Source organism: Meira miltonrushii, assembly GCF_003144205.1.
Source record: "Meira miltonrushii strain MCA 3882 unplaced genomic scaffold FA14scaffold_2, whole genome shotgun sequence".
Lineage (NCBI taxonomy): Eukaryota > Fungi > Basidiomycota > Exobasidiomycetes > Exobasidiales > Brachybasidiaceae > Meira > Meira miltonrushii.
The window spans coordinates 1,872,469-1,891,883 of NW_020289944.1; the positions used below are offsets into that span (position 1 = coordinate 1,872,469).

The window sequence follows — 19,415 nt, forward strand, 5'->3', positions numbered from 1 at the left end:
AATCTTTTCCCCGAATATTTTCTTCTGCTACTTTTGGTAGCGGAAACGGCAGAACATCTTTCACAGGGCGGCTCGTTTAATGAGACAGCTAGAACCGATGTGTCTTCAAATGTCTGCTAGATGACCTCCATTCGTACGAGACAGGAAAGGGCAGATGTCAAGACGTATTATCATATGTGTTGAGTCTTGTCGTGATAACCTCACAAGCCGAGCGTTTCTGACCTGGATCCTTATCGTTTGATTCTATAGGAACTTTAAAACAACCAGACGATGATTTGCCAGTACCTGATGATCAGTCTCATGATAAATGATGGACGAGTAAATGCAATCAATAGAACGCGGCCCTGACATACGCGTGTGTACAGCGACAAGGCGGCGCTAATGAAGGAAATGCTTTTTTTTTGTAGTTGGTTAACTGCATACAATGATCATTGGACATTGAGTCCTTATGGCATCAACATCTTCTCTGGGTGCAAGTACATCAACCAATTCATCAGAGGCACAGCAATTCTATCATGCATTCAATAAAACGTTAGAAGGTATGTTATATGGAGACTTGAACATGGTAGGGAAGTATGCTGACAATATGATAAACAGATCTAAGGTCAAAGCTGGAATCGGCAAATAGCACAGAACAATTGCAAGAGATCAATGCAGAAATCATTGAAGCAAGAACGACTTTGACCAATAATACTCACATTCTACCAACATACGATCAAAGGACGCATGAACAGAACCTCAAACGAGTCAATGAATATCTGCAGTTAAGAAGGCTGGAATTGAAGCCAAAAGCACGCTTTGCATTCAAGAGAACAACAAAGGCCTCACAACCGAGCAGCTCAACGGATAAAGCTCAAGATGGGACTGCAAACCCATCTAGTGAACCCTCCTCAGACTCATTAGCAGCAATTCCCGCAAGTAAAGCTCAACATACAAGCTTTGATCGTATCTCAGATAGGAAGGATGAATATATCATACCAAACGTCAAACCACAATCTGACTTACACCTTCGTGACTTGCAAGGATGCATAGTAGATCTTCGAGCCAAAGAATACAATACCGCCAATGACATACAAGCGCTCCAGCTTCGCGATCTGCAACAGTGTGTCATCTTTGCAGGTCGTATAGATGGAAGTGTGATGATACACGATTGTCAAAATTGTTTATTCATACTCGAATGTCGACAATTTCGTATGCATTCATCACAAAACATCTTTGTTCTCATTTCAACCAAGAGTATTGCAACGATTGAACATTGTACAAAGATCGCATTCGGTCCAGCAAGTGCTTCGTCGCTTGATATAAAGGAAGAGGTGGAAGATGCAACATATGATATACCCAAAGTACAAGATTTCGATCATATCAGCACGCTCACACCATCACCCAATTGGCGTTCAGTAGGAAAAGAGGACCTTCTCACTATCGCCCAGAAGCTCGAAGGCGAGCACAGAAACGCCAAAGAGATTCTCTCCGCATTATTCTTCTAGATTAGTCTCTTTATCAATTGTATACCATGTTCAATTTTATTGTCACCATCATCAGCTTTACCCCGCACTCTCCTTCTCTTGTTAGTGATATCCACGTGATCTACGGATTTTAGAATTTTTTGGAATTTTTGTCGCGCTGCATAATTAGCAAGCTTAAGCAAATGAACAGTACAACTTACTTTACTGTCGAAGGATACCTAACTTTCCTCTTCTGCCATCACTACCGTTGCCACTAACAATTCGGTGGCATTCATTCACTGTACTCAGTCAATACACCTTCTCGTGGCTGTAAAGAAGGCCAAGCTGGGGCAACATTCTCAAAAGTGAAGCACTTGTAGCGTGAAGAGAAGTAGATGACAACGATGGAGTACATCACACCAAGTGCTCCACAACAGGGGCTGGTATTATGTGCTGATTGCGGTACGCCAATCACTCCAAACAATGCAAATTTATGTCTATCATGCTTACGTGCAAGCGTTGATATCACAGAAGGTATTCCAAAACAATCAACAGTCAACTTTTGTCGTAACTGCGAACGATATCTCAATCCTCCAATCAGTTGGGTACCTGCACAACTTGAATCGCGAGAGTTGCTGGCAATCTGTCTAAAAAAGCTTAAGGGTCTCAATAAAGTTCGTTTGATCGATGCTTCCTTCATTTGGACAGAACCGCATAGCAAACGTCTAAAGGTTAAATTAACGGTACAAAAAGAAGTACTCACTTCAACAATCTTGCAACAGATTTTTGAAGTCGAATATGTCGTTCAGTATGGTCAATGTCCTGACTGTACACGATTGGCAGCACAGAACACATGGAGAGCACAGATTCAAGTTCGTCAAAAAGTACCGCACAAACGTACTTTCTTGCTGATTGAACAAATGATCCTCAAACATAATGCACACAAAGAGACTATCAATATCGAAGAGAAGAAGGACGGATTGAACTTTTATTACGCTCAAAGATCTCATGCGATAAAGATGGTGGAATTCTTGGCAAACATTGCGCCCATCCGTTCCCAGTCCAGTGCGACAATCATTTCAGCAGACGTTCACTCTTCAACACAGAACAACAAGTTCACATATAGTGTAGAGATTGTACCAATCTGCAAAGACGAGATGGTCGTTTTGCCAAAGCGATTGGCTAAATCTATGGGAAACATTGGACAATTGACACTTTGTTATCGGGTAACGAATTCGATTCGTTTGATGGATCCCCTCACTCTACAAATAGCAGATGTAACTGCTGACAAGTATTATCGTGATCCATTTGAGAGTTTATGTCAAATTCCCGAGTTGGTGGAATTTTTGGTGTTGGATATTGAACCTAGTGGACTAGTAAGCGCAGATGGTAAATGGCTTACTGCTGATGCACAAGTTAGTCCTCTCAATGCACAATCATTTGGCGAAGCAGATGCCGTTTATCATACAAGGACACATTTGGGAGCAGTACTGCAAGCAGGTGATACAGTTTTAGGATATCACTTGGGCAAGTCTAACCTCAATTCGGACAATTGGGATTCCATTCCCGATGAACGTAAGCCAGACGTTGTTCTTGTTAAGAAATCATACCCCGATACCAAGAAACGCAGAACACGTCGTACATGGAGATTGAAGAGTATGGCTAAATTGGACGGAGAGACTGCCGATGAAGGAAAAGCTGCCGTTGGAAGACGTGGTGGATTGGATGGACAAAAGGTACAAGCGGATTATGAATACTTCTTACGTGAATTGGAAGAAGATGATGAAATGCGAAAAGGTGTTAATCTTTATCGTGATCCAGCAGCGGAAGAAAGAATACAGAGAAGAAGAGAACATAAAGCAATGTGGAAAGCAAGACAAGCGGCAAAAGCATTGCAAAAAGAACAAGATGGTACGGGTGATGAAGTTATGGATGAAGCAGCTGATGTAGATGATGGAATGACTGATGATGGATTCACAACAGACGGTGAATCAGAATTTGGTGATGAAGTTCCCTCGGTTCCGATTGATGAACTTCTTGATGATTTCGATGACATGAACATGGACGATGGAGAGCAAGAGGCTTGATGTCTTCCATTTTTGCAATATAGAATCAACTCATTTCTCATCTGTACATTTTAGCAATGATAATCTGTCTAGTCGTGGCTCATGTGTGTTCCTGTAACTATCTTTTAGCTTCTACTTTTCTCGGCCTTAATCTTTTAAGAAGAAATCTCTTTTTTTTTGTTCGCGTGACATCCATCAGCGTGGGGGGGGGAACTTTCTTCCCGAACTTTCATCTTGGATTGGTACGTCAAATATGGAAGATCTAATACGATCTTTGCGTAACCTGGGACTAAGGCCACCAGATCCAGGGCAACTGTGGGAGCTGCTGGATGATGACAAAGAAGTTCAAACTAGATTAGTGAAGCTTTTGGCGTTCAATGTAGCGCCTAATGAAGAAGATGGTGAAGGTGAACAAGGACTAGGTGGTGGTAATGATGTAGCAGCATTGATGGGTCAAGACTTATTACAAGAAGCAGTTTCGGCACTTTTGGATAACTTCAAAAGAATGCTTGAAAAACAGCGACAGACTGCACAAAGAGAAGAAGCAATCATAACAGATTCGACTCAGGAACCACAGGAAGGAAAGGCCAACAAAGGAAGCAAATTATCTGTCGCTCCGAAGAAAGTCAAGCTTCCACCACGAAAAGCTCTTTTCCTAAGACATGAAGCAGCGATCCGTAAAGATGATGATGAGCGGTCGACTGCCAGAGGGTACAGACCCAGACTGGTGTTTGATGGCTCGACATCCTTCCATTCGAGAAGACAAGTAGCAGATTTGGAAACAATAGCATGCAAAGACTTGGACGTTGCACCAAAGAGATTCACAGGAAAGAAGCTTGTCGTTCGAGTCGTCTCAAGCTTACTACTATATGTCGGTGTATCCTTCCTTGCTGAAGATCCAGACGGGAACGTAATCTCGGTAGCGATTTCTCATTTTACATCAAACGTAAATGCTACAAGAGAAAATATCTCCAGCCTTCTGCCGATCGGTACCATTTTGGCGATTCGTGAACCATTCCTTTCCATTGATCATCAGGCAAGATCAGGACCGTGCACCGGAAAAGCAGATATTGGAATTCGAGTCGACAGTCCGACAGATATTGTCCTGCTCAGCGAGAAAGAAGCATCAGACCTGAAGTGGACTACCGAGCTGCCTACAACGACAAACAATAACGATACCGTGGACGCAATACCATGGCTTTATGATCCCACTCACTCATCTGATTGGGCCAGTACGGCGAAGAAGCTGCAGGAAGCTGGTCGACCGGGTGCCGCTTACAGAGCGATGCTCAGATGTGAACAAGATAAAGGTCACGTTGATACCACTTTGCAATCTTCAATCCTCTTCAGCCTCACCGCATGGCAAGGAGCTCAAGATGTGCTAACAAAAGCCGTTGATAAGTTAAATGGAGGTGTCATACCAACTGGTAAAGCCGGCGATTTTGGCACTGCATTCGGCAGATTATCAAGCATAGACGCTGTCGAAAGATGTTCTTTAAGACAAGTACAAGCGAAGCAAGGCCTCACTATGGACGACGTTCGCTCAATCTACCTTTCCGCTCCTCATACACCAAGATTCGATACAAGTGACTTCATCGGTCCTGTAGCAGTGCAAGATATCCCGGGAGCTGGAAGAGGTCTTGTTCTGACAAGGGATGTTGAACCAGGAGAGCTACTACTTTGTTGTCGTGCAGTAGGATCGGCATATCCTGACGATGCTGAGAGTAAGAATTCGCCCATTTTGAGGTTGAACTTAAGCAACGGAGTGGTCTCAACGACAAGTCAAGTACGTGCCCAAACAAATCTAATCCACAAGATCATCGATAGACCAGAGCTTGCACTGCCTGTGTTGGGTCTCACTGCTGGACCGTCGATGGAATATTCCGAATTCGTTCATCAACCTTTCCCAATGACTGTACAGCCAAAGCTTGACGGAGCAGTAGATGGATCCAACCCTTCCGTTGATCCGGCCTACGTTGACGGCGTTTTACGCTTCAATGCTTTTGGACCTGCTCAAGCACCTGATAGAAAGGATACAGAAATTTCTCAAAATTCGCTCGTCGATTTTGGGGAACTAGGCAAAAGTACTATGCCACACCCTCTACCTGCAATTCTCAATCATGCATGCCTACCAAATGTTTCATCAATATTCTTTTCGGATATCGTCACAACAAGAGCTTTGATTACTATGAAGAAAGGCACGGAAATTGTACATCAATATGTTCGAGGTGAAATCCCGTATGCTGTACGATCTGCACAACTAAGCAAGCATGGCTTCGAGTGTGGATGTACGCTATGCTCTTTGGATCGTGCTGATGGTACGGAAATGTACACACAAAGGGCAAGGATCATGCAAGGAGAATCAAGCGCAATATTTGAACGTAGTAGAGTATTGATGAAGCGTATTAATACCTCCAAATTGGGTTTTACTGGTGAAGGAACTGAAATTAGTGATGAAGACATGGATGCTCATAAAGATATTTTGAGCTCTCTACAGCAACTTCTTGAGCGAGTCGACAAGACTTACGCAACAGACCGTGGAGAATTGCGTCCTGATCTTCTGGCGATATATGAAATCATGGCGAAACATGTCGCTCTGGTACATCACGCAGATAAAGATCACAAAGAAATTCAAGAGACAGTTGTCAAAGCTGTGCAATGCGTCGGAGGAAGTATTGAGGTGAACAATGACAATTCTCAAAAAGGCATCTTTGTCAGTTTGCCACGGTTACATATGGACGGTGTGATCGGTCTGATATTGCTGGCAGCCGTCGTTCTTGAAAATGCTCAACTGCACCAGAAAGCTCGGTCATGGTGCCGTGCTGCGTTTTATGCACACCAGTGTATGATCGGAGGTGGTCTAGACGTTTTCATGGATCGTTGGCAGGTAGCTGAGTTTGAACCAGCATTGGTATTATTGCGAGCAGACGTAAGAATGTGTTGAAAACCAAGCACTTGTATTTATATTGTTACAATTAATCTATATAGACGTACCTATTCAGGCATCTCCTTTTTGTTTTGCCTCTTCTTTTGCGGCTGCTTCTCTTTTCTGTTCAATAATTTTGGCCGCTTCTTCTAATCCTTCAGGTTTAGGTGCTGTCTTGATTGCCAAGATTTTTGCTTTGACGTTTCTAACATTCTCCTTTGCACGTTCAATACCTCCTTTTTGAGCACGTTCGTATGCTTTTATACTTTCGTCCAATTGTTCACATGCTTCCAAAACTGCACCAAGGTTAAACTGTACTTCTGCGTCATCAGGAGTGATTGCAGCTGCTTGTTTTAGGTGTTCGATTGCCAAATCAGGTCTACTGGGAACGCTCATAACATAAGCACTTGCAAGGTTGGTATGTGCGTCAGCCGAATCGGGAGAAAGACGTAAAGTTGATTTCCAAGATTGAATAGCAGATTCGATATCTTTTTCATGATATTGACAAACTCCCAAGTTGAAATGTGCGGAAGCTGTTTCGAAGATGCTGATTGCACGTTCATAGGCTGTCTTTGCATCTGCCACATTTCCAGCTTCCAAGGCTGCTGTTCCGATTTCTAGGTTTCGTTGTGATTCTTCTTCGGCTGGGTTTTTGATACTGGAGGTTGGAGAAGGTGATGTTGCTTGGATTCGTGCACTAGAGCTGAAACAGAAAGCGATCGTTGGTGTGCGTACTTGTGGTCTTGCTGCAAGGGAGGGTCGACTGAGTGCGACAGTCCTCCTCAATAAAGCAGTACAAAGGCGTATATATGACATATTTGCCAAATATTAATGATGGCTTTGAGTGGAGCTAAGACAAGAAGGAGGAGCTAAACTTCAAACTTCTTCTTGACAATGATCCTGTAAGTCCCGATTGCCGATCACGAGCACAAGCTGATGTTAAAGATTACAAAAAGAGCAGCAACGCGTTTCACTATACGCGTGCTAGAATATACGCGCAGTAGGAGAGAAAGGAGAAGAAATGCAACCAACACCTGCATCTCTCATTGCTTCTTCATCCTCTTCATCAAAGCAACAGGATGACGATCAGCAAAGGAGAATCAAATGGTGCTGGCGGAGCATCAAGCACAAAGCCAGCATCTTATGAGCTACCATGGGTGGAAAAGTATCGTCCACAAAGATTAGAGGATGTTGTAGGAAATACAGCAACTATTGAACGATTAAAGGTCATTCAAGAGGATGGTAATCTGCCGCATTTACTCATTTCTGGATTACCAGGTATTGGTAAAACGACAAGTGTTCATGCTTTGGCACATGCACTTTTGGGAAACGCATACAAGGAAGCCGTACTCGAATTAAACGCATCTGATGAACGTGGTATCGATGTAGTAAGAAATAAGATCAAGGGCTTTGCACAAAAGAAAGTTTCATTACCACAAGGCCGCCACAAGATTATCATCTTGGACGAAGCAGATAGTATGACACCTGGTGCACAACAGGCACTAAGAAGAACGATGGAGATTTATTCAAACACGACTCGGTTTTGCTTCGCATGCAATCAAAGCAGCAAGATTATCGATCCCATTCAAAGTAGATGTGCCATTCTACGATATGGAAAGCTATCAGATGAAGAAGTGATGAAACGATTGATCGAGGTCTGCGAAATGGAAAACGTCCAGCACAGCAAGGATGGATTGGCTGCATTGGTGTTCACATCAGAAGGTGATATGCGTCAGGCAATCAATAATCTACAATCTACTTGGACAGGTCTTGGATTCGTGTCACCCGACAATGTTTTCAAAGTATGTGATCAACCTCATCCAATCACTATCCGTGCTATGCTAACTTCTTGTCACAAAGGAGAAGTGGACAAGGCGATGGATAAATTGGATGAGATCTGGAATCAAGGGTATGCGGCAGTCGATATTGTAACGACAATTTTCCGTGTTGTGAAAACAATAGATAGCATACCCGAAGGAGTTAAACTAGAATTCATCAAAGAGATCGGATGGACACATATGCGCATCTTAGAAGGCGTTTCTACACAAGTGCAATTAGGAGGTCTACTTGCACGATTAAGCAAGATGCATCACGATCCAAAATTGTTCGAAGTCAAAGTGTAATAAAATTTTCTCTTTCTCAATACATGTAATATTATCATCAACTCAAAGGGGTTTTGTCAAGACTTGACTTCTTCTCCATCGACTACAAGCTTTAAACGATCTTGACCTGGGGTGTAGAATGCGACAAGTTGACGAGCGTCGAATGCGGGAATTTGCACGGGATATGCCCATGCAATATTCTCCAAAGTGTCACCGTCGGGTAAGGTGAGGTGATGATAACGTGCATATCCTTTGTAAGGACATACTGTTACTAGACCATCTTCGTCATACTCTTCCAATTTGGCACCTGCACTTGGTCTGAGCTTTATCGATCCTGTGCTTGTCAAAGCAGAAGTGGGCAAGTACCACCTAGTAGGAAACCTGCTTTCAAAGAGAGCGAATGCATGTTGTGGTGAAACGATATTTGCCGTATCAGCAACCAAGTATTCTTCTTTCCCATCCTTGCTCTTTGCATAGATTTGAACGTGTCTCTTGGAAGGTACCAAATCAACACGATGGTATGGGTTTCTAACACCACCATGTTGTATTGATTCTTCTTCCCAAATCGGAGGAAATTTATCGGTTCGCAAAACGATCAATTGATCTGGCGCTGGAGCATCGCTTGATGTTGATTCTGTCAATGGCGTTGAACGTGAAAATGTCCAAGCTGCCCATCGATTGTATAATTTTCCTTTTAGATATAAATCGAAATATTGATTTGCTAACTTTGAAGGTGAGTCTGGAGGTGGTTCACTTGACATTCGTAAACCCGAGCCATTTGCATCCTCGAGAAAGGCGGCATCTGAACGAGGAAAAGCTAAACGACAATAAGGCGAATCATCTTCCCACAACAAGAAAGCATGCCTGCTTTCCATCATCAAAGCATCATCTTTACTTAATGGTTTTATATCCGTGTAAAGTGTTTTAGGTGATTGTTTTGTTTCGATCGGGATACGAAAATGAATAGGAGACGGCTCAATGTGTAATTGACCTGCTCTTCCTGACATTTTACGATGTACACCAGATACGTTTTGATGTGCTAAAGAGGAAGTCATTTTGGTATAGCGTTATGGTAGCCATTGTCAAGGTGTGTGTTTTGTGGCAATGCATCATTCACTCGATCAAACCATCTCTTTAGCGTGACTCTTAAGTCCGAGAAAAGTGGAGAATAAGCATGGCAATCACCTGTGATATCACATTTCGGCAGAAAGAGATCTTCTTGACTGTGCACACCCTCAGAGCTAACGTATCTTAGAAAGGGAGATTGATTTAAGCTTCTTTAAGCCTTTTGCCAAATTGGTAACAAGAGCCAAAATCGGGAAGTGAGTAGTGATGACAGCTGTAGATGCTATCATTGCACTGCTGTCATCACAGGCTGCCCAACGCTGAGCAACGCATTGACAATTAATGAAGAAGGCTTTGACAGTGTGCATACGCGGCGTTGTGCGCGCTTAAGGTATAGGGTCCCAATGCAGTGAAATTAATTGCAAGGTGGAGAATTAGAGTTGAGTTGGTTTATCTTTTGGATCATAACCATTCACATCAATACAACACAATAATCAACATGAGCTCTAACAAATCATACATCGTGTAAGTCATCTTCTCTATAAGATTGGACGAATGCTTACTGACGGTCATCTCATCACAGCATCTTTAAAGATGATGCTCCTTCATCAAAGATCGATGAAGAGATTAAAAAGGTCACCGATGCAGGAGGCAAAATTACTCAACGTTATGATTCTTCAATCATGAAAGGTTTCGCTGCTCAAATGCCAGAAAATTTGGTTCAAAGCTATACCAGCTTAACCGCAGGTAGCAAACACGATTACCTCTCTTACATCGAACCAGATCAACAAGTTCACACAATGCAAAAGTAAGGTTTGACTTACTCTCTATATATATATATGTCTGTATTCAATTTGTACAATGATTACAACAAGAAAATGGGGGCACAAAGGTTACCTATGCAGTGTAGTAATATCGACATTCTATCAATGAGCTTCCCGCCTTCTTGGTGCTGATTTGAGAACATCATCCACACGTAAGATTAATTCACTGGCTTCGCTGGCAGATAAAACCACTTGTCTCTTCAATTTGTAACTTTCCGTTACTCCCATCTCTCGCATTGAGGTAACCTTGCCTTGGAAAAGATCTAATCCGGCATCCTTATCACCTCTTTGATGGGCAGCACGTAGTTGGGATACTAGTTCAGAAGAATCTAAACCGGCATTGTTGGCCAAGATTGTAGGCAATTGTCTCAATGCTCTTGCAAAGGCTTCTGTTGCAAGTGCGCGTTTACCACTCGTCTTTCTTGCTTCTTCGTCAACCTCTTTGCTCATACTCATCTCTGCACATCCTCCTCCCAAGACAACTCGTGTCTCTTTGACGGTTTGACTCAAAACACTGAGAGCATCATGCAATGATCGTTCAGCTTCATCCACCATTTGTGATGTGGCACCACGCAAAACAACAGTGCATGCTTCACCGGCAGATACACCAGAGAATCGGATAAGACGGTCTTCTCCGATCATCACTTCTTCGATAAGATCGCAATGTCCTAACTTGACCAATTCTGGTTTGTCGAATGTACTGGCAATCTCTCCTCCTGTGACCAATGCTAGACGTTCCACACCTTCGAAATCGGCATGTTCAATGTTTACGATACCGGCTTCTGATAATAGCGATTCTGGGTAATTGTAGATAAGCTGTCTGTTGATGAAGCAGTTAATGCCGTGTGCTTTGATTTTTTCGACTTTAGCCTTCATCTTTTCCCTTTCAGCACGTTCCAACTCGGCCAATTGTCCTGTTCCCTGAACACGGACTCTAGCACCAAACACCTTGATCTTATCTGTGTCCATAGAAGTGTTTGCAATCAAGATCTTTGCGTTCTCCAAACGCTTTGGTGAGTTTGTGCCAATACGTTTATCCAGAATGAAACCGTCATCGAGATATGAATCTGTCAATTTCCCTCCAACTTTCTTGATGATTTGAATATTGTCAAGATTGGTTGATCCCTTTAGACGGAGAACAGCGTCGACGGCCAGATTGGCAAAGTAGTCTTTATCGGCTGACAGGACTTTGGATGATAGTGTGGTTCTTGCAATGTTGAACAAATCCTTACGGAATGCAGCTGGATTTGAGCTGTTGTCGGTTGCACTGGAATCGAGTGCCCTCAAAGCTGCAGTGCTAGCAATTCTGTAACCTTCAACGATTGTTTGAGGATGGATACGCATTTCCACCAATTTTTCCGCTTCACGTAGCAATTCTGCTGCAAGAACGCATACACTCGTTGTTCCGTCTCCTACTTCGTCATCTTGTACTTTGGAGATATTGACTAGAATCTTCGCGGCGGGATTATCGAGTGGGATACTTTTCAGGATTGTTGCTCCATCGTTTGTGACTGTGATTTCTCCAGTACCAACAGATTGCAAGATCTTGTTCATTCCTTTTGGTCCCAAAGTAGACTTTACCAAATCTCCCAAAGCTAGTGCACCGACAAAAGATGACAATCTAGCATTTTCAGCTCTCTCTTGAGTTGCCTCTTGGGCAAAGATTTGAGCAGACATTGTTTATTGTGATGGTATTGTCCAAAAAGTGTTGAAGAGTAAAGCTTTAATTTGTTACTTTCTTCTCTCTGAATCTGTGCGGTGCGCGTTGACCACTCAGGCGAGAAAAGCTTCGACAATCTTCTTGAGCTTGCATGCATAAAATAAATGAAGCTAACACAGACACACAAGCACACATACACGTGAATGGCTTTTTTATTTCAAAGGGAAGATTTGCTTGCATGCTTACAGAGCATATTCCGATATCGGGTGAATGATTAAAGTGGTGAATCGGGATCTTGACTTGCTTTAAAGCGAATACCATCTACATCTACAGGGCTTCTATTCGATGCAATCATGAGTCAATTGGTATCAGCTCGACTGTTGATAGGGCCAGGAGCAGCGAGAGGGACAACATTGAGCTGCTCCCCAAGAAAGCTCACTCGTCCAATAGCATCTTCCAGACTCTTTAGCACAAATTCAGGAACCAACCGTTCGCTGAACCCCAACTTCTTCCTTCCTTCTTATGATGCTCATCAGAGTTCCACAACTTCAATACGACCTGTTCCCATATCCAATAGATTATCCGCTTCAATACGCAGTCTTACATCAACTAGACGAAATCAGCAGCATTTAGCAGTATCAGCATATGCACCACCTTCCGATGATCCGGAAATCACAACTCGTATTCGACCAAAAGATGGAACACTGTCAGACCTTAATCCATCTTTAACGCCAAGCCAGGCACTAGTTGCTGGCTATCGACCCGTTCCCGAACTGACATCAGAAACACTCCCTCGCCTTTATCGTCAATTAGCAAAGGCACAATTAACGTTCTTGGTCACCTTGACGGGAATGGCAGGATATGCTCTTTGTCCGGCTGCGTTGTCCACATCTACATCAATCACAACTCTTCTTTCAATGACGGCGGGAACAGCTCTTTGCTCTGCAAGTGCAAATGCATTAAATCAAATGGTCGAATCACCATACGATGCTCAAATGCCACGAACACGAAATCGCCCGTTACCAAGTCGGTCTATCACGCCTTTGCATGCTGCATCATTTGCTACTGTTGCGGGAATTGGAGGTGTGGGAGCACTTGCAACGATTAACCCATTGACGGCAGCACTGGGGTTGGCAAACATTGTCTTGTATTCTGGGATTTATACACCAATGAAACGAGTATCGATCGTCAATACCTGGGTCGGCAGTATTGTGGGCGGAATCCCACCTTTGATCGGTTGGACGGCATGTACGGGAACATTGCATTTGGCAACTGATGTACCCGGCTGGACATTGGCCGCTCTTTTGTTTGCATGGCAATTCCCCCATTTCAACTCATTAGCACACACCCTTCGCCGGGAATATGCTAGGGGAGGTTACAGGATGATGTCAGTAACGGATCCATCTTTGAATCGAAGAACATCTTTGCGATATGCAATCAGTTTGTTGCCGATCTGCAGTGTTCTTTTGCCCTGGACTGGCGTGGTTCATTGGTCGTATGCAATCCTTTCTGCTCCCATCAATTTGGCTTTGGTGTATGCTTCGTACGGATTTTGGAAGCATGATGGTGATAAAGCAGCAAGGCAGTGCTTCTGGGTCAGTCTCATTCACCTTCCTGCGATCTTACTCTTAGCCATGGCTTGCAAGACTGAAGTGATCGAAGGTGTCCGACGTAGACTGATGGGGGAAGAAGAGGTGGAAAGCGAGTGAACAATGTACAACATGTAGTTATATAGACTTTAATCATCATTCTGCTCTTGCAATTTCAGTTAAAATATAAGATTCTCGCATGCGCTTATCATGGCATGCTCACGTACAGTGGAGAGATAAAGATAGATGTACAGTGTAGGAGGCCGGGGTAAATTGAATGAGAAAGAGTTGAAGAGATAAAAAGAGATAAAATATCATGCTACACAACTTGCCAAACGACGTAAAGCGGGAACATTGATGTATGCCGGACAATACGTCTCAATTCCCGTCACCAAACGTGGCAATGGACTCTCAAACGGACCTGCTTCATCCACTTCTGGTGGCAATAACAAGTGGTCGTTCCTGTCATTCGGAACAACTCTTGCAGCAACCGCCTTTAAGATCTCGGGCGAAATTGGGTTCTCATAATCTGCCACGTAGTAGTGACTGATGAGCTTTTGAATTTGAGTTGGTGTCAACATCCAGCAAACGTCATAAATGATATCGATATCGCTCAAAGTTGCCTTTTTGAGTTGTAATAATTTAGTGGCTTGCATCAAATGTTCGCATTGCAACATGCCTTCAGGAATGTCTTGCGATTTGCACCATTCATCAACACGCATGATGTTGTATTGAATTTGCATAGCACGTTTCCATGAACAGAAGTTCCTTCGCATCAACAAATCGTTGAATGCAGTCGTTCCGATCAATTTCAATAATTCCGTAATTACCTGTGTTGTAACAGATGGTTCGACGTAATAACTCTTTAGTGCCTTAGAGACCTTGTTCAGTATGCCCAAGATGTCGTCCATAGAGTATGCTGGCGTTGGGGGAGCTTGATTTAATAGTCTGTTAAACAGACGACCTCCCGTATCGCTGATAACGAAACCGGGTAACGATTGACTTTCTATCAAGGCGGGAATGACCATCTTGTGTAATCTCTTCTTGATCTCAGAGATTGTTGTGTGGAACAAATTGTAGCTCAATGATTCTAAGTCATGCTTGACAATCGTTACCAATCGCTCATATTCTGAGAAGATCATTTCGCCTGCAGATCCATCCACACCCGGTCCGATACCTTGCAGCATGTCACTTTCAGCAATGCAAACAAAGCTGAAGATTTCGTGCACGTTGGACAACCAGAAGAAGCCAGGCACAATGACATCATCTCCGGTAAAGCTCATGATGTGTTGTTGGATCGTTTGCATGACATTGGCCAAGAAACGTTCACTTTCACGTACCATTCCATACTTCCAGAACTCGTTGGTGCACAATGAAATAAGATGTGCAGGGAAAAGAACTTCTTTCGGAGATGGCGGGTTGGTGATGCTCGGTGCGGGAATCTTAAGGAAGCGAATTAAACCGTTGAGAACATCTTCATCCAATTGTTCTTCGTTCTCCAAAATACGGATTACCTCCTCACTCTGTTCATTCTCGTCCCATTCTTCACCATATTCGCCGTTACCGTTGCGTTGCAAGCCGGGAATTTGATCAAACGCTGCAACACTGACATGTCTGTTAGCATTAGCAGCGCTTCTCTTTGCAGCATACATTGCTTCTTCTTCTTCAGGATCGCGAACAGGTGCATCGCTCATTACGCCGACTTCAGAGTGACGGCGAACCCTACGTTTGGTTTGAGGTTGCATCTCTCGGCCGGTAGCCATGTTAAAGGTAGGCGGTTGTGCATTCTCAATTCTCTGGCTGTTCTTCGTCAACGTATTCAGTGCATTGGCTCTATTCAATTGTTCGCGTAGACTATTAACTTCGTTGCGTAACGAAGTCATAGCGGTCGAATCCTCTTCCGAGACATTCTTTGCGTTGTTCAGAGCTTGTTCCCGAGCCTCCAATTCTTCCGCCTGTTCCCGCAGTTCCCGCTCCAAGTCGCCGATCCTGCCCTCGTGTTCGGAGATTTTTCGCAACGACTCTTGTACTTGCAGGTCGACCAATCGTTTAGACTCGATTAATGCTTCGAATTCGTGCTTCGGTACGCTAGGCTTGGCCAACTCCTCTTCCAAACCTCGGGATTTACTATCAACCTCCTCATGCTTATCTTGCCATTGTTTCACCTGGCCTTCCAATTGTCGGATCTTGTTAGCAAGTTCCTTGTTCTGCTTCGTTCGTGCCTGCAGGTTCTGAGTAAGTTCGACGACCTTGTTCTCCAGCTTATAGGTGACTTCCCGATAATGAGTGGCCGATTTAGCTTCTTGACGTTTGGCGATAAGTTCACGCTTGGCCATCTTACGACGCCAGCATGATTGCAAATGAATTACGCCCTTGCGGTCGTGACGAACTTGACGGCGAACCAGTGCACCACGCAAGAGGCTTTGCAAGCGGGTTGCAGCGAATGCCGTCTTGTCTGTAGCAAATGTGGAACGAATCTTGTATCCACGAGCATGACTTTGAATTGCAACAACCGCCGCAATGGTACGCTGATAACGTAAGCGGGCCATCCAGCCACGAGCAGCAACTTGAATACTAAGTGCAGCCTTGTTCTTGCGCATTGTTGTTACAGCCCTCTGAGCGGCAACCATTCTCCACCATGTTTGAATGCGGATCGAATTGGAACGCATGGTACGGAATTTGCGCGAATAATGAACGGCACGGGCATTCTTTTGCATGATCGTGACCAATTCATTTAATCGGCTTGTTCTACGTTGTTCAAACTCAGCCAACATTCCTGCACGGAAAAAGATCTTTGTGAGACCGATTTGATATTTATCTTCTTCCTTCACCAACTCTGACAACAGATGGCTTGTCAATTCTCGACTAGATAAATTCCATCTGCTCGAATTTGTCAATAGATAGTAGCGAGTACCGAAGTCATCAAACGTCCATCTGGACGGATATCCTGCACAACTGATTCGAATAGTTTCCAAAACACCACAAGCTCGCAATTGACCGAGTACATTTTGTGGTTCGACATCCCATGCCTTCTTGGCTTCGTTTGGTTTGATGCATCGGATATAGTGCACATTTGTCGAATCAATTGTACTCATCAGGGCCACCAAGCTAGATTTGAATTGAGATCCCAATGTAGGCTTCTTCACCATCCCGCCTCCACCTAATTTCCGGGGTGCAGGCTTCTTTTCTGCTGCTCCGTTCACATCAGCAGTACCATTCGTTTGGGCAGATTGCGGACCATCCTTGGCCTCTTGTGCAATGCGAGTGGCAGTGTCAAGAATCTCTTTCAAGAATTCGTTGGAGGTATTGCTCAACAAGTTCAAATGTTCATCCGGAACGGTATCACGATTCTTTTCCAAGAAACCTTCACTTTCATAAGTGACATCCAAGGCGTAATGGCAAACAGTGAAACTGCTTTGACCGAATCTGGGTCTCTTGAAGCTTTCTTTGAATTCCGGCTTACGCTCGATCTGAGTGAACAACTTTTGTAAGAAGCTTGCATCGGATCCAGAAGGCAAGCGGGATTCTTCATCAAGAAGGGATAGAATACCAAGTCTGCCTTCGATCATATCAATCGTCGGTTGATTATCAGCAAAGTCGATAAATGTCCACTTGATCTTCTCTTGCATGTATTCTTCTTGTTCCAATTTGAACACATGCTGGTTGAATTCGTTTTGTAAGCGTTCGTTAGCGTAATTGATGCAGAATTGTTCATAAGAATTGACTTTGAAGCGTTCAAAACCATAAATATCCAACACACCGATCATTCTATTACGGGTATCTACGCTACCCAAAGCCAACTTGACGTTCATCTGTTCGACCAACCAGTCAAACAATGAAGAGTAGATGTACTTTGTGACTGAATCACGAACGACGGTAGCTTGTGCTTGGGATAAGTTTGAAACAATCTTTTCGCCTCGCATCTGTATTTGCTTCTTCACTGTCCACTTACGGAATTCACCGGGATTGATACCGAGCATGTTCGTTGCAACGAACAAGTTTGTCTCTTCATCACTGATGCTTGCGTCATTTCGCATTGCACCAATCTTGACATTTCCCAAATGCAAAAGAGCAGCCAACAGACCAAAGATTTGCCATTGTTGTTCAATCTTTACACCAACAGTGCTGAGTGCCTTTTGTGTGGCCTTGAATTCTTCTGCGTCATCTACTCCAGCTATGCGCTGGTTTCCACCTTGGTTCAGGTAAAAGAACTCAGAAGCATCCAAAAGGCCCAAGTCTTTGCGCTCAGACGAAGGTGCACCTGCGCAAAGCTGGTAGAAGATGTGGAAATTTCTTTCGCCCGTCTCTGCAGGCTGAAAGACGATACGTGAACGTTCCAACAGGTAGGTACGAATTTGTGCTCCTACAATCTCGTTCGTTTTGTCGAACAGGATCTCAATATACTTTCCGAAACGGGAAGAGTTGTCGTTTCGTGTTGTTTTTGCATTACCGAATGCTTCCATGATGGGGTTCGTTGCAAGAATCTGTTGTTCGGTTTCACTCATTCCACTTGCATCCTTGCTTGCCCCGCTACCAGCAGCAGCTTGATTGGCTGCTTTACGACTTCCAGGACGTGAAGGATCTTCAACAGTAGCAAAGTATCGCATGATAAATTTAGCCGAAACAGTTTTACCGGCACCACTTTCACCACTAACAACAATTGTTTGATCCTTTTCGTCCCGAATCATGCATCTATATGCATCTTCTGCAATTGCGAAAAGATGCGGTTCCAGTTCACCCCGCATTCTTCCGGAGTAAGCTTGAATGATTTCAGGCGTGTATAGCTTGACGGCATCGAAAGGATTCACCGCAATCAAGACGATACCTGAGTAGGTGTAAATGATTCTTTGGGAGTATCTATTGAGAATCGCATGCAGAACGGCAGGCTCGTTGAGGTAACTGAGATTTGTCAAATCTTCCGTTGCTTCTAGAAGGGGCGGATTTCGCAAAGGCGGTAAGGCATCATCACCTGAAATGCTTCCTTTTTGTGTTTCGATGGCTTTCAATGATGTTTTTACTTCACGAGCCGCTCCTGTATCATCCATGGTAAAGTGCAAGATGACTTCATTATTATTCTGTTGTACCGGTTTGGCCAACGTTGCGCTGACCCAGCCAGCATCTTTGTCTGTGAACCATGCTCTCGTACCAGGCACATAAGCCGAAAGAGGATTTGCGCCTGTGATCGTCGACATTTTGTTGCACTTTTGACGACCAGCGCCTGGCTATAGCTCTCCTGTCTGAATGATGAAATTAAAGCTCTCTCTCGCTGTTCCGCAAAAATAAGCTTGATATGGTCACTTTCTTCTCTCGTTTCTTTTCGTTGATGACGGAATGGGTAAGGATGTGAAAGGTGAAAGGGGATAAAGGGAAAAAGTATAAAAAAAGAAGACGAAGAATAAGGTGATGGTGATCCAAGTCAAAAGTACGAGGTTTGTGCTTGTTGTTTGATTTGGGCGTGAATGACAGCAACAATAGCGGCTTTTCGGGCTAAACTGCAGTCTAAAAATAAGAAGGAGACAATAAAGGGGACTGTTTGATTTTAAGCGGAAGGCGCTAATTTGGGTTTGAGATTATCACCTTTCTTTGGGCGCAGCGCCTTGTGCGTGCGTGCGAGTGTGTGTAATGTTAATTTGTTGCTGGCCGCGCGCTGCATTGCATTTTGAGAAGCTAGCAGCCAGCAATGAATGAATGAATCGTCGTCAGTTGAGCCCTTTTCTCCCCTTTGAACGCGTTTTATT

The 19,415-nt window shown here is 43.8% G+C and overlaps 10 protein-coding genes across 10 annotated transcripts; 6 read left to right on the forward strand and 4 right to left on the reverse strand.

The window, feature by feature from the left end:
* The first annotated feature begins 432 nt into the window (after nt 1-432).
* FA14DRAFT_189289 (uncharacterized protein) lies at nt 433-1,542 on the forward strand. Its single transcript, XM_025501715.1, has 2 exons — nt 433-539; nt 598-1,542. Exons 1-2 carry the CDS (start codon nt 449-451, stop codon nt 1,485-1,487), a joined length of 981 nt encoding a protein of 326 aa, XP_025355606.1. The 5' UTR covers nt 433-448; the 3' UTR covers nt 1,488-1,542.
* Nucleotides 1,543-1,849: 307 nt separating this feature from the next.
* FA14DRAFT_105109 (NMD3-domain-containing protein) lies at nt 1,850-3,511 on the forward strand (the record flags this gene model as incomplete). Its single annotated transcript, XM_025495731.1, has 1 exon — nt 1,850-3,511. A coding segment is annotated over one exon (1,662 nt), but the record flags the coding sequence as incomplete, so codon positions are not given.
* A 213-nt stretch (nt 3,512-3,724) lies between these two features.
* FA14DRAFT_39985 (uncharacterized protein) lies at nt 3,725-6,482 on the forward strand. Its single transcript, XM_025502294.1, has one exon. It carries the CDS (start codon nt 3,765-3,767, stop codon nt 6,453-6,455), a length of 2,691 nt encoding a protein of 896 aa, XP_025355608.1. The 5' UTR covers nt 3,725-3,764; the 3' UTR covers nt 6,456-6,482.
* A 99-nt stretch (nt 6,483-6,581) lies between these two features.
* On the reverse strand, nt 6,582-7,133 carry FA14DRAFT_109441 (TPR-like protein; the record flags this gene model as incomplete). Its single annotated transcript, XM_025495877.1, has 1 exon — nt 6,582-7,133. A coding segment is annotated over one exon (552 nt), but the record flags the coding sequence as incomplete, so codon positions are not given.
* A 298-nt stretch (nt 7,134-7,431) lies between these two features.
* On the forward strand, nt 7,432-8,588 carry FA14DRAFT_39988 (putative RFC4-DNA replication factor C, 37 kDa subunit). Its single transcript, XM_025502295.1, has one exon. It carries the CDS (start codon nt 7,517-7,519, stop codon nt 8,558-8,560), a length of 1,044 nt encoding a protein of 347 aa, XP_025355610.1. The 5' UTR covers nt 7,432-7,516; the 3' UTR covers nt 8,561-8,588.
* On the reverse strand, nt 8,542-9,633 carry FA14DRAFT_160514 (uncharacterized protein). Its single transcript, XM_025498713.1, has one exon. The coding sequence runs from the start codon at nt 9,592-9,594 to the stop codon at nt 8,617-8,619; it is 978 nt and encodes a 325-aa protein (XP_025355611.1). The 5' UTR covers nt 9,595-9,633; the 3' UTR covers nt 8,542-8,616.
* Nucleotides 9,634-10,048: 415 nt separating this feature from the next.
* On the forward strand, nt 10,049-10,473 carry FA14DRAFT_39994 (uncharacterized protein). Its single transcript, XM_025502296.1, has 2 exons — nt 10,049-10,129; nt 10,188-10,473. The coding sequence occupies exons 1-2, from the start codon at nt 10,104-10,106 to the stop codon at nt 10,414-10,416; spliced, it is 255 nt and encodes an 84-aa protein (XP_025355612.1). The 5' UTR covers nt 10,049-10,103; the 3' UTR covers nt 10,417-10,473.
* FA14DRAFT_160515 (uncharacterized protein) lies at nt 10,417-12,137 on the reverse strand. Its single transcript, XM_025498714.1, has one exon. The coding sequence runs from the start codon at nt 12,103-12,105 to the stop codon at nt 10,531-10,533; it is 1,575 nt and encodes a 524-aa protein (XP_025355613.1). The 5' UTR covers nt 12,106-12,137; the 3' UTR covers nt 10,417-10,530.
* An 802-nt stretch (nt 12,138-12,939) lies between these two features.
* Nucleotides 12,940-13,797, forward strand: FA14DRAFT_121116 (protoheme IX farnesyltransferase; the record flags this gene model as incomplete). The annotated part of the gene is made up of 1 exon (XM_025496444.1): nt 12,940-13,797. One exon carries the CDS (start codon nt 12,940-12,942, stop codon nt 13,795-13,797), a length of 858 nt encoding a protein of 285 aa, XP_025355614.1.
* Nucleotides 13,798-13,819: 22 nt separating this feature from the next.
* FA14DRAFT_167563 (putative myosin V) lies at nt 13,820-19,330 on the reverse strand (the record flags this gene model as incomplete). Its single annotated transcript, XM_025500096.1, has 2 exons — nt 13,820-18,853; nt 19,255-19,330. 2 exons carry the CDS (start codon nt 19,328-19,330, stop codon nt 13,992-13,994), a joined length of 4,938 nt encoding a protein of 1,645 aa, XP_025355615.1. The 3' UTR covers nt 13,820-13,991.
* Nucleotides 19,331-19,415: the final 85 nt, after the last annotated feature.